This window comes from Cucurbita maxima, unplaced genomic scaffold (assembly GCF_002738345.1).
Source record: "Cucurbita maxima cultivar Rimu unplaced genomic scaffold, Cmax_1.0 Cma_Scf00013, whole genome shotgun sequence".
NCBI classification, from domain to species: Eukaryota; Viridiplantae; Streptophyta; class Magnoliopsida; order Cucurbitales; family Cucurbitaceae; genus Cucurbita; species Cucurbita maxima.
The window spans coordinates 2,999,260-3,013,516 of record NW_019272029.1 but is presented as its reverse complement, the minus strand read 5'-3'; the positions used below and the strand labels follow the sequence as shown (position 1 = coordinate 3,013,516).

The 14,257-nt window shown below is 33.7% G+C and overlaps 2 protein-coding genes across 3 annotated transcripts; one reads left to right on the top strand and one right to left on the bottom strand.

Moving 5' to 3' along the window:
* The first annotated feature begins 5,402 nt into the window (after nt 1-5,402).
* LOC111488703 (auxin-induced protein AUX22-like) lies at nt 5,403-7,155 on the top strand. Its single transcript, XM_023136608.1, has 3 exons — nt 5,403-5,940; nt 6,097-6,190; nt 6,871-7,155. Exons 1-3 carry the CDS (start codon nt 5,403-5,405, stop codon nt 6,953-6,955), a joined length of 717 nt encoding a protein of 238 aa, XP_022992376.1. The 3' UTR covers nt 6,956-7,155.
* Nucleotides 7,156-7,772: 617 nt separating this feature from the next.
* On the bottom strand, nt 7,773-11,756 carry LOC111488631 (D-glycerate 3-kinase, chloroplastic). 2 transcript variants are annotated; one of them, XM_023136488.1, is made up of 12 exons: nt 11,326-11,756; nt 10,006-10,391; nt 9,727-9,806; nt 9,587-9,638; nt 9,466-9,507; nt 9,323-9,401; nt 9,211-9,248; nt 9,051-9,119; nt 8,896-8,970; nt 8,278-8,394; nt 8,144-8,194; nt 7,773-8,048 (listed from the first exon to the last, which is right to left on the bottom strand). In XM_023136488.1, the coding sequence occupies exons 1-12, from the start codon at nt 11,525-11,527 to the stop codon at nt 7,905-7,907; spliced, it is 1,335 nt and encodes a 444-aa protein (XP_022992256.1). In that variant the 5' UTR covers nt 11,528-11,756; the 3' UTR covers nt 7,773-7,904. The 2 variants fall into 2 exon arrangements, with proteins under 2 accessions (XP_022992256.1, XP_022992257.1); XM_023136489.1 differs by having other exon boundaries at nt 9,211-9,242; nt 11,326-11,755.
* Nucleotides 11,757-14,257: the final 2,501 nt, after the last annotated feature.

The window sequence follows — 14,257 nt, the reverse complement described above, 5'->3', positions numbered from 1 at the left end:
AAGAAAATATTAAAAAATATATTTATAAATAAATAATTAATAATGGTTTTCAATAGGCTAATCTATTCAGCTTTCCAAGCTCGCCCAAACTTTAATCCAATGAATCGTGTGCTTGATTAATAAAGGTTAGTTCGATCCGGTTCAAGCACAAACAGCATTTCTGGTCCGCTAGACTTGATCCAAGTTTGGGTTTTCACTTTTGAGAGTCGGGTCGAATAAAGGTTGGCCCATACTAAAAGAAAGGTTCGGCCATCTGAAACAAAGGTTGGCCCATAATGAAACTCAAGGTTGGCCATACTCAAACGAAGTTCGGCCCATTCTGAAACGAGGTTCGGCCCATGCTGAAACAAAGGTTGGCCCATACTAAAACAAAGTTCGGCCCATCCTGAAACAAAGGTTGGCCCATAATGAAACTCAAGGTTGGCCCATAATGAAACTCAAGGTTGGCCCATACTCAAACGAAGTTCGGCCCATTCTGAAACGAGGTTCGGCCCATGCTGAAACGAGGTTCGGCCCATACTGAAACAAAGGTTGGCCCATACTAAAACAAAGTTCGGCCCATCCTGAAACAAAGGTTGGCCCATATTCAAACAAAAGTTGGCCCATACTGATACAAAGGTTGGCCCATACTCAAACAAAAGTTGGCCCATACTCAAACGACGTTTGGCCCATACTCAAACGACGTTTGGCCCATACTCAAACAAAGGTTGGCTCATGCTCAAACAAAGGTTGGTCCATACTTAAACTAAGGATGGCCCATATTCAAACAAAGGTTGGCCCAGACTAAAACAAAAGGTGGCCCATACTAAAACAAAAGTTGGCCCATAAACAAAGGTTGGCACATATTGAAACATTGGTTGGCCCATATCAAGCAAAGTTTGGCCCATACTAAAACAAAAGTTGGCCCAAACTGAAACAAAGCAAAGCCCATACTAAAACAAAGGTTGGCCCATACTGTAAAATATTACCCATACTGAAATTATGTTTGGCCCATACTGAAACAAAGGTTGGCCCCATAGTTTCAACCACGTGGACCACTCCATGTTTGACCTGCTTTTTTAAATGCATTACCGAATTTACCCTTTTTAGTCGACAACCGTAATTTTAAATATTTAAATTCTCACTCCACCTAAAATAATTATATTATTTTCTACTAGTTTTCCTATTTTCAAAACTAAATCATTAGTAATCTTTATAATCAATAAAAGTTTTAAATTTAAATGTGGTTGTTGTGAACAATTTTAGTTTAGTGACCTCCTAAAAATATTTTCGGGAAGCACATGAGTAAACACGTATATCAGCAACATAGGCACATGTGACACTTACATGTGTAATGTTTTGCTTTTTTCACTAGATCGATCGATTCAACCATCATGTCCCTTTTCAAAACAAATATGTTGTTACACTTTTCTAAGCTAAAGTACAATTAAGAGAGAGAATTTCTTCTTTTTTTGTGTCTAACTCATTTCACGTGATTAATTGTAAAAAAAGAGACTTTAACAACTTGTCGGGTATTTATCAAATACAATATATTCACAATATTTAAATGTTTCACGTTCTTGAAAAAAAAAAGTATATACTTAAACCGTCGTTTTATAACTACTAGAGGTAGATTCGAAAATCTGCATGTCTAGTTTTTCTCTCGTGTATTCAACGGTTCAAAATTGTTAGTCACGTTATGATGACGTCTCTCAATAAATTATGTGAAACCCGAACACATAGTAATAAGAAAGAAAGTGGGTGGTGGGTCCAATGATTTGAAGAGGGGTAGAGATTTGGTTGAGAGGCAAAATCAAAATAATATGTTCTAAAGACAAATGGGTTGGCGTGAAGAACCAAATTAGAGACAGCTCTATCACGTGTGCCTTTCTCTTAGGGATATGCCATTCCCTCTTCCTTCTTTATTCCACTCTTCTTCTCTTGTCCATCTCCAAGGAAACATATGTTCGCTTCCTCACAAACATCTTTCTAACCCATTCCTTAACATTCCAAGATCAAACTTACTTAAATCCACGAGTTTTCACCCGCGTTTCTTCTTCCAAATCTCACGATTACGCTATGATCTTTCAAATTTAATGTCGTTGCGTCGTGAGTTCATCAGTCTTGATGGTAGGTTTATAGGCTCTAGGTCTCTCAAAAAGTATTTATTAGATCCGAGAAACGAGTACCATCGAGGACGCTGGTCCCCAACAAGGGGTGGATTGTGAGATCCCACGTCGAAACGAAGCATTTTTTATAAGGGTGTGAAAACCTCTCCCTAATAGACGCGTTTTAAAAATCTTGAGGGAAGCCAAAAAAAAAGAAAAAAACCTAAATATGACAATATCTATTACCAATGGACTTGAGTTGTTACAGTATTCGAGACGGGCAAAGGTATCATGGATTATCAATAAGTTTGGAACTGATTCTTCCGAAGTCGATGCCCAAGAGTCAATGGAAATGCACGATAAATTCGTTGGCAATATATCTATGCTAGTTCAAATACAACTCGGCCCAATAGTTCACGAAAGTTTAATCATGTCTTCTTAATATTGATTAATGTTTATTTAAGAATATGATAGGTGATAATGAGTATCTTAGTTTTGGCATCAAATAATGTGTTATGGGTTAATTTTGACTATATGTTGTTATTTATCCCTACATATAACATGCTTTATTGACTATATATATATATATAACCATCCCATGTGTATCACATTCAACATATCAACCACTTAAATAAACCTTTTCTACTCTCCGAGCTCGTGTTTTAAATATACGAGAGTTAAAAGATCATTTAGATTTAAAATTCAAATATATTGTTCTTAAAATATGAAATATTAATTCTAAAGAATATTTTGTAAAGGTAGGATTCTGAATATTCGAATAATCTATACAATCTAAGCTGTTAGGTTTTTCTTTTTCGGTTTGGGTTAGGTTGAATTTTTAGAGAATTGAAAATTCAGTTCAGTTTGCAGACTCAAATTTTTTTTTGTCGGTTTTACCTGACCAACTTGGAATTTTAGATTGGTCTAAAAATTTCTCTCAACCCAACTTCGAAGAATGTTATAAAGATTAAGACTATTTGACGTTTATAATAGATGTTACTGATGTATTGTGTGTCGTAGATGTTTGATATTTGAGCTTTATAAAATTCTAATTAGGCTAAATTAATTTTAAAGAAGAAAAAAAACCTTAAACTCTCCAAAACTAACATTAAAAACTTTATACAAGTTAAAAGGTATTTTTGAAACAAAATAATAACGGTTTCCATTAACCATTCAAGGGTATTAATGATTTTTTTTTTTTTTAAGTAGTTATTTTTTTATTATTATTAATTTAGCTTTTAATTATTAACGTGAACTGAATGAAGGGAAGATAAGTAGTTCTTAAAAAAATTTAAAAAATTGAACGATTGGTGACCCAACTCAACCCAACTAAAAAATAGAGAGTTGGATTAGGTTTTAAACCCTATTTAATTCTTTCAACCAGTCAACCCGACCAACTCGATCCTCCCGAATTTTCTTATTGGTCCAAAAATTTTCAAACTCAACCGAGATTTATTACATATCCCAAATATTTTGGATATGCAAAAACACAATCAATATATGTATCAAAGAGAGTATCTTATAGTTTTATGTAAATGAGTTAGATACATTATTCACCTATCAAATTTGTAGCCTTTAACAACTCCACATGACTTACCTTATCGGACCGTCTATTTAAAAATGCTACCATACTAACCATAATTAGCTACATTTTCGTTCACGGGATCTATTTTCAGGGTACCCTAAAAAAAAAAACCTTTCCTCTCCCTAATTATTGGTCATTTCGGGTTAAGAAGATGTGAAAGCGCCTCTATAAGAATCGTGCATTCGAAGATGTGTTCCAAGACATATTAAAAATATATATATATAGGAATAATTAATATATAAATCATAAATAAAACAAATATATATGTATAAGAATTTAGCTAATAATACAAATATTTATTAATATAAACCTTTAACTTTTATTATATGATTTGATTGGAGACATAATTAGTGTCATGAATATTTTGGCACACCCATTTGATTTTCTTTCCATCATCATGAATCCAAATGTCCACAATAACTCGGAATCCAACGAATAAAAACTAAACATTTGTTTGTCGGTAAGTTTTAGCTCATACCCTCATGGGCACGTTCCTCCCAGGGTCACCGGTCTAATTGAAATCAACTAATTCATATAGAATATGAGATGGGTTTTGAGCTGATCGCTTCTATAGGCTTCCTCTCCGAGTTGCTCCATTACAAGGTCGATTATCAGGTCAAATCTTTAGGTCCCAACAAGATCGTTGTGCTTAATTAAATTACGTTTAGTTATTTTTCTACAAATATTGTGTATATCATTGATTTTGTTACAATAATTAAATAATTAACATCGCGTAGTATAGATTAAAAGATATAATGATGATTATTATTTATATTTTAATTATTTTCTTTTCTTATTTATTTATTTATCAAATTAAAGATGTGGGATGGATGCACATGCTTCATACTTATTTCCAAAAGTATAGCTCCATGTGATCATTGTCTATTGGTATGTACTCATGAAATGTTCTTCAATTACTTTATATCAAAAATAATAATAATTATTATTATTTTTGGAGTAAAATTAAATTAAATTAAATTAAATCTAATTTTGGTTGTTTGGTTTAATTATTTTTAATAGCATAAAAATTATTTTTAAAGTGAAAACCATGATTAAAAAAATTGACAAAATTATTTTATCCGAAAAATAAACTAGAATTTTTTAGAGAAATTAAATTTTAAATTTTTATTTCTTATATAATTTTGGTTAAATTTTAAGTTTATTTTTGTATTGTATTTGTATTTATGGAAAAATATTTAATAAAAATTTTGAATTATTTTGAAATTTTTAAATGTCGTCTTTTTACTTGCATCATATATAACACCAATTTCAATCTCTCAAATCTTGCTTTCAAAACTCTCTTTCAAAATCTCTCTGTCCCCAGTTTCTAAAACTTTCTTCTTGAACCGGGTCCAGAGGCTCGAGCGTACGTCGTTTGGCCGTAGGCGACGCAAGAACGAATTGGCTTAACTCACTTGTTGCTAGAAAGTGAGTGCCGCACAATCGCAAGTTTGCTGTCATCAAAAGTGCGATTGTGACAATTCTTGTAAGAAAATTTTGAAGTATTAATTGTGTTTTTACGTCTGAATTTTACCCATTCCTAAATTTTTTATTTTATATTTAGCATATTCATAAATTTTAATAAAGTAAATAAATTGTAGATTAAATTTGTAATTTTGAAAGTTGTCGAGGGACTAAATAAAACGCGTTACGAAATTTTTGAATATTTTATATAAAATAAAATAAAATAAAATAAAAACCCTAAACATAAATCCTGCATCCAACTTATTATGCCGGTCCTTAACGGTGTCTTAGGGAGCACCAAGACCCCACCTTTGTTCCTCGTCTCCTTAGTTGACCTGTCATTGTTCCCCACTTCCCTCTTCTATATATCCCTTTTCCCTTTTCATTTTCCCATTCTAAACAAAAAAAAAAAACACCCATTCTTCCATCAAATGGCAAACGAATCCCTCGGACTCGAGATCACCGAGCTTCGCCTAGGTCTCCCTGGCAACAACAACAAAAACGAGAAGAAACGAGCCTATGCAGATATCATCGATGAAGATGAGCCAACTAGAGACAGTGTTGGCCGAAAGAATAACACGACGAGTAAGGGACAGGTTGTGGGGTGGCCACCTGTGTGTTCTTATCGAAAAAAGAATAGCTTTGGAGAGAAAGAGTCGTTGCTTAAGAGTGAGAATTTGAAAATGTACGTAAAGATTAGTATGGATGGAGCTCCATTTCTACGTAAACTTGATTTGGGTTCTCATCAAGGTTACTCGGATCTTGCCCTTGCTCTTGAGAAGCTCTTTGCTTGCTTTGGAACCGGTAAATTAATTTAACGCTCTATTTTCTTCCTCTTTTAGACACGTTTTTTACCATTTGTAGAGTAACTTAATAAGTTAATATTGCATGGTAATTAAAAGTTATTTCATCCTAGAAAAATATATAAATAAGAGTATGGGCATATTTGTAAAATGACAGGGAAGACATCAAAGCATGGAGAAAGTTCTGATTACGTTCCCATTTACGAGGACAAAGATGGAGACTGGATGCTTGTTGGAGATGTCCCGTGGGAGTAAGTTTACTTTTTATCTTTTTAATCTCTAAATTTAATTTTTTTTTTTTTTTTACTAAAATTAATATTTATTTTTTTAGTTTAATAAATAATGTAGGGTAAAATTTTAAATCAATATTATATTTCCTACTCCACTTCAATCCTACCCAAATTCTTGCGTTGTCATCCCTAATTTTTAAAAATTACATTGAATATTATATTACATTTTTGCTTATAAAATACTATTGTTTTACATTTTTGTTAATACATGAAAAATACAAATTATCCATTAAATACTCTTTAAAATAAATATATTTTTTTAAAAAAATTAGTATATAAAAAAAATAAATGAAGAATTTTGTGGACATGGAGATTATATTATATATATTTATAAATATGTTAAATTTGATTGATTGATACACTTCATTATGAAGAGAGGTAGGGGATGGGCAAAATGGTCTTTTCAGATCTCCCATTCCATTCATTAACGCGGGCAACATGATGCCGACACGAACCAAACCTTAATAATAATGTCAGCCAGATTACAAAGTTGTCCCTCACTTCATTTCTCCTTGCCCCCTGCCCGACACATCCCATTTATTTAAAATCATAATAATCCAATTTTATATTTGAAAAGAATTATTCCCTAATTACAATTGTGATTATAATTAAAAAAACTAATAATATTATTAATTTTTCAGGATGTTTATTGAATCGTGCAAGAGGCTAAGGATAATGAAGAGATCCGAGGCCAAAGGGTTCGGCCTGCAATTTAAAGATCTATGAGCATTGAGCAGAAGAAAATGGAAAGAAGAGGAAGACGTCCTCTAAAAATGAAGGCATATTTTCATTAATTTTTATATTTTTAATCTTTTGGTTAATTGTTATGACTTTATTTTGTTAAAAAAATAGACATAAAAGTAATTCCTATAATTATTATAGGACCTCTTTATTAATTGTAAGTGTGCGATGCTATTTTAGGAGGGACATTTTATATAATTAGATTATAGTAATATATAAGTTATTTTATTTAATTTTATTTTGATACTCATTTTCAATTACCCTCCACATATGACCCGTTAATTCGACCAACCCACACTACCCAACTCACTCAAACCATAAACAATGGGTTGGATTACATTTTTTTTTTGGTTTGAGCTGGGTTAAAATTTTTAAAAACCAAAAAATTCAGGTCAATTTACTTGTTGACATTTTTTTGGTTTCGTCAACCCAACTAATCCAAAAATAGTTTCATACTTTCAAGAAGATTACAGACTGATAAACTGTAACTTGTGAATATTTGATATTTAAAAGTGATGTAATTTTAATTATTAATTTCTATTTTTTTTTTTTTTTCTTAGTTCATATAAAACTAATATTAGCCAATTATCCAAACAAATCCACTACATTGGGCCTAAGCCCAAACTTTTATCTATTGGATTGATAAGCCCATATTAACCTCTACTCGTAGACTTGAAGCCCAAGTTACACACTTTTGAAAAATTTAGAATTTTTCAACTTTCCCTCAAAGTCCCTAATAAATTTTTAAAAAAACATAATAATCAGTTAAACTTTTATTAGGCATTAATAAAATTTAAATTTGAGACTAAATTTGTAATTTTTCGAACAATCCAAGAGTAAGAGCTATTACCTGTGTGGAAGTAGTAGGTAGGTGGTATCCACATAGGGGTGTAAAAAGGCAGTCAAAAGAGCATGTGAAAGCTGAGAAACCCACCTAATAACCAAGAATTGGATTCCTTTCTTCATCGATTTCAACCACAAGCAGCCTCTTTGGATCTGACCCACTTGGCCCTTCCGAGTATAACGTGGGAAGATAAGCCCTGTACGCCGGCAGATAACGTGAAACAAAATCTCTAACCTGAAAACCACCACCACCACAACTTCTTCATCCATACAATCAACTACTTCATTACCATCTTACTATTGCAACTTTGATGTTTCGTTTCGGAGTACCTCTTCGTCGCTCATCCCGGGTTTTCCTGCCTCTCTCATTGCAATCTCTGCCTGCAAATTCATAACAATATGCAGTTCTTAAGGTTGCTGAAACCCAGTTGGTTGTATGGTAATAATGTGTTAACAAAGCTTACCTGCAGCCGCCAATTGTAAACACAACTGGGGTCGTTTATCTTGATCACGATCCACGCCTTTATGTACTTATCCCAAGCGTTGTAGTACGCTTTCATGCTGTTGTTCACTGTCTCAAGCTGTCAAATTTGAATGTTCATTTGAGAGAGATTTTCTCATGTTTTGTTTTCCTTTGTTACCTTATGAGTTTGAAGAGATACAATGGTATAGTATAAAATAGACGGGTTGAAATAGAAAAAGATGTTAATGATAGATCGACTGTAATAGCCCAAGCCACCACTAGTAGATATTGTTCTCTTTGGGTTTTCCCTCAAGGTTTTAAAATACGATTGGTAGGGAGACGTTTTCACACCCTTATATAAGCAATGTTTTGTTCTTCTCTCCAACCGACGTGGGATCTCACAATCCACCCCCTTGGGAGCCAGTGTCCTCATTGGCACGTCGCCCGGTGTCTGACTCTGATACCATTTGTAACAGCTCAAGTTTACTGCTAGCTGGTAGGGAGAGGTTTCCACATTCTTATAAACAATGTTTCGCTACTCAACTGATGTGTGATCTCACGTTGACAAATGAAAGGCAAACTTGAAAATTAAGTTCTGGAAAGTTGAAAAGGGTATAACCTGTGGATCAACTGCTGTGACAGCTTCTGTCGAGAGCGGTTTGAAGCCAAGCATCCAGCCTTCAAACAAGACAACCTAAAGGTAACCAAATCAAAGTTTATGGAGCTAGGTGCAATAAAGTTTAAGTTCCTTCTTTGTTAAATTAAATATCTTACTGTTAGTGGTCCTTCAACCTCTGGCCAAGTAGAAGGATCAGCCCTGTCACCTCTTCCACTGAATGCAGACTGGTTTAAACAGAGGACATGGGGGGCTGAGAATCACAAAGTGGCCGGAATTATATAGAAGCAAACCAAGAGGATGGCTATTTGCACTTACTTTATCATATCTGGGAATCTTCATCTTTAAACCTTCATCTTAAAAGAGAACTAAATTAGTAAACAAACAAAATAAGGGAAACAGAAGCAAAAGAAGTGAAGGAGATGCTGACCTTCCTTGGTCATCTTGTATAGAGCTGTGAGTGTTTCAACCGACAGTTCAAGATCGTGACTTCCAGCATTTCCACGAAACTAAAAATTGACGAAGTTATAACTAACGGAAGGAATATAAGAGGACGAGACCGAAAAAAGTTACCTCCAGAAGTGCATTTCCGGCATTGCTTTCCCTCAGTTGGGTCTACCATGTCACACTTAATTGATTAATAGTTCTGCAAAGGGAAAGGGAATGCTAAAAACATCATAGATGGCTAACCAACCTGCCCTTCAGCTGTGAGATAGAAGTCATCAATGGATAACATAGCAGACTTCCTGAGATAGAACTTCAGTCAGAAATTCAGTCACTGCTTCAGCAGATACTCAGCTCTCTTTATGGTTATTTACGAGCATCGCAGCCTACCTGCCTGTTACTTCAAAAAGATAATTGAGAGCATACACGAGCGTCGTCTTGCCACAACCTTGCGGAGCACTAAATCCTATCTACACAAGCACCAATAAGTGGTTTGAAGACAAGTAATCAGAGGAATAAAAGAAAATTTAGCTCTGATAGTAATAGCCAGCGTGATTAATAGGCCTCGAGTCCGTGAAAGCTTAGCCTCGTGCGAAACATCTAAATTCCTTAAGCGGAAGAACGTCAAATAATTAGTATAAGCAGGTTTGCAATGAGAATAAAGCTTACCACTAAGGGAGGTATTTCTTCTTCTTCTTTAAATGAGGAATGGTGTTGAGATATTTGATCCTCACACCAAAAAAACACAGGTATGTAGTAATGGTAAAATCTTGCTTTCTGGGGAATGGTGAGCTCCATTTCATTAACCTTGAACAATCGACAAAGATAAGAACCATAAGCCAGCCATTTATCTATGGCATCAGCTACATTTTGAGGGCTCATACCCAACTTTTCTATCAAGGGACCTGAGCATATGAATTCAAAAAGATCCTCCACAGTGGAAACTTGTGCTGGTTTCATGGGTAATGCATAACAAACGGTGCCTTGATAACACTCGTCGGAGGCAGCAACACTGCGACCCGAGGAGTTATCTTGAATCCATGAACATCCATTGCCTAGAGTAAAAGGAAGAGATCAATGATTAAGAACGCAGCATACTATACAAGATATGGTAGAACAGCATTGGCCATCAAACAATAGAACTTCAGCTTTCTGAAACTACAAATAGAAGCTTCACTACAAATATTGAAAAGTCCATTCATAAAAAACAAGAATTAGCTCTCTCTGACTTCACTACAAATTACAAACTATTTATATGAAATTCCATGTTGGTTGGGGAGGAGAATAAAACATTCTTTATAAAGGTGTGGAAACCTCTTCCTATCATACGCGTTTTAAAACCGTGAGGCTGACGGCAATACGTAACAGGTCAAAGCAAATAATATCTCCTAGCGGTGGGCTTGAGCTGTTACAATTTATGATGCTTTTACTTATCATAGTCTCATATAAGAATGTCCCTTAAACGGAAGGGAACAACTTTCCAAGCATGAACAGAACGATCTAAAAAGAATGCGCAATCTAGAGAGATTGTCATATCTCTATGATGAAGGTATAACGAAGTTTGATGAGTACAAAGATAAAAGGAAAAAGGGATTACTCAATACGTTAGAAACCAAAAACATCCAAACAACAAGAATGAACAGAATCCATTTCTAGAACCAAATGATATTGCAGAAAAATAAAAACAACGTTTCATTCTTGCATCGTGAAACCAAATTCCCAAGAATATGTCGCAACAATTTCCCTCCGTATTAACAGAGAATATTGCACAGCCAAACGCATAAAAAAAACCTTCCTAAAAGTAGCACAGCATTCAAAATCGAAGAACATTTCATAACCATCCTAACATTCGACAACTAACCAATTACTCCTCACCATCATCAGAAACCATTCCAAGATGCCAAACAGAGGATATGACTGAACCAAATAGACAAAACCTGATAATCACCAATAGTATTCCATCAAAACTAAGTCGTGAGAAGAAAATACCTGATTTCACCAAATCGGCCGCCAAATAACAGAGTCTAGAAATGGACTGATTGGTTTTACCCATCGCAAATGAAGAAGAAGAAGAAACAGAGACATGATGGATGTGAGGGGAAGAGCGGAATTTATAAAAACCAACACCATTACTATTGCTACAGAAAACAGAGGAAAAAATTGAAGTCTGAGATAGCAGCTGAGTTGCCATTCTTATCTATCGCTCACTGTGAGAGATTCGTAATCGATTATCATCTCCGAATCTTCATGGTTCTGGTTCCTGGCCGGCTTTTACGCGCCAGAAATGAAGGAAGGTCGGAAGGAGAGAGAGAGATGAAAGCTGTGCGGATATGAATTGAGAATTTGAGATGACAATTCTATTTCGTTCTCTGTGGAAGATTCAATTTTCTCTCTCTTTTTTTTTTGTTTTTTTTAAAAGACGAAGATCATATTCAACGAAACTCTGCGTCGGTTCCTTACACCAGATTATTTTTTGTTTATTATATTTATTTTATTTTAAAATGCAAGCCATTTCTCGTTTTAAATTATTTATACATTGTTTTATAAACGTCGGAGTTAGGTTCGGGTGAGTTAAATTTTTTTAAAACAAAAAATTCAATTCAATTTACGAGCGGATGTTTTTTCAAAAATAAAGTTATAACTCAACTCTCTATTTTTAAAAGTTTAAAATATTTAACATCCGTATGACTGGTAAATATTTAATATTTAAAATTTAGTACAATGAGTATAATTTTTTTAAATATTTAAAAAATCAATCTAGACAATCTACCTCAACCCGAAAATAGAAGGTTGAGATGGATAAATTGTGAACTCTATTTAGGTGACTCGGGTCATCAATCCAATTAATTCGAAATTTTCTAATTCAAACTCTCAACTAACTCGTAAGTATCAAAGACTTATATATAATACTAAATTTCATGAATTCTTAAATTTTAAATTTTTTATAATAAATTTCTAAATATTTGCATTTATTTCTATTTTAGTTCAAATGTATAATCTTGTTTGTTTTTTTTATACAATTCGATCATATCCTAATTTCGACTCGTTCTTGTTCATCTGACTTCTTTCATCGTGAATTTGCTAATAGTTCTTATCATCAGTGATATAACTATTGTCATCGAAGGTTCGAACTTACTCTTTGTGTTATGGTTTTTACTCATTTCAAAGTCTTCTATATTTCTCGAGTCGTTGCATAATGCTCGTATGATGATATCATCATTCGTATAAATACACGTGATAAAGTGATTACGGAATTCATCAATGACAACGAACTTAGGGAGGATATCGTTTATTTGTTTTTTTTTTGTGTGGTTATTATTACTTTTTTATACAGATAAATATAAATGAGGGAAGCTGAGTGCCATAAATTGTACGAGGGTGTTATGCGGTGGATATTAGAGGGTTCCATATCCAAATGCATTTATGGTTCATTTCTTTTAAATTAATTAAAGAAAATAAAAAATAAATTATAATAAAATAATAAAAAAGCAAAACATATTTATAATTATTAAGCTCATATTTAACATGACTCTCCATTGGCCTTAGACCTTTTGGGATGCCCAAAGCAAAGCCATGAGAGCTTATGTTCAAAGTAGACAATATCATGCTATTGTGGAGAGTCGTGATTTCTAACCTGATATCAGAGTCATGCCCTAAACTTAGTCGTGTCAATAGATTGGTTAATTTCTCAAATGTCGAACGAAGGACTTCAAAAGAAAAATGAGTCGAGCCTCGATTAAGGGGAGACGTACTTTGTTCGAGGGGAGGTATTGGATGATGAAAGTCCCACATCGACTAATTTAGAGAATGATCATAGGTTTATAATAAATGAATACTATCTTCATTGATCTGAGGTATTTTGTGGAAGCCCAAAGCAAATATCTGAGCACTTGTGCTCAAAGTGGACAATATCATATAATTGTGGAGAGTCGTGATTCCTAACAAGTAAAACAACAATATCATTTTTAGTCTCAAAGTGAGAAGATGATTAGCCCGAATGATATCTTAAAATTTTCTTAGAGAGTAGGGTGTACATGGTCTGGGTTGAGAGATTTTTTTTTTAACTCAACCAAAAGTTTGGGTTGGGTTGGTTGGATCGGTAACCCAACTCAACCCAAAACCTGGTCCTATCTGAGAGTAGAGGTGTATATGGTCTGGGTTGAGAGATTTTTTTTTAACCCAACCAAAAGTTTGGGTTGGGTTGGTTGGATCGGTAACCCAACTCAACCTAAAACCTTTCACAACCCAACCCTTTATTTTCGGGTTGGGTTGTCAATTTTTGTTAAAAGTTTTATTTATCCATCCTTTATACATACAATCTTAAATAAAAATAATAAGAAGAAACATGTATTTATTTGTTTGGCGTAGAACTTGGGCGAGAATATCCTTAGACTGAATTCAGTACCAATAGTTAATATACTTTATATATTTTTATTTAGCTCGGGTCAATTCGAAGGTTGTGCTTACGAACTCGAAACCGAACCGATTCAGTTCGAGTTTAAAAAAATGAACTCAATCCTATCCAAAATGCTAATCCAATCTATAGTTTGGATTAGGTTGGTTCGGGTTGTTAGGTTCAATGTACACCCTATCTGAGAGGATATAAATGTATTTATTGATACAAATTTACTATAGATAAAAAAATATATATAAAGTTGGAAACTATTTATAATATTTTTTATTTTAAATAACGGAGAATAATCAGTAATTTTTTCAAAATTGGAAAAAAGATAAAATTTTACCCTCATATACCATTAACCAGTAATTTTTCCCTAAATTAGTGGAATTAAACTAAAATTAAGAAACACAGAAAGAAAAAAAAAAAAAAAAAAAACATGGCATGTGGCCGAATCTACGTAAGCTCAAAAAACTTATCCAATAACAAGGCAAAACAAAATCTGTCTCTGTTACGTTGCAAAAT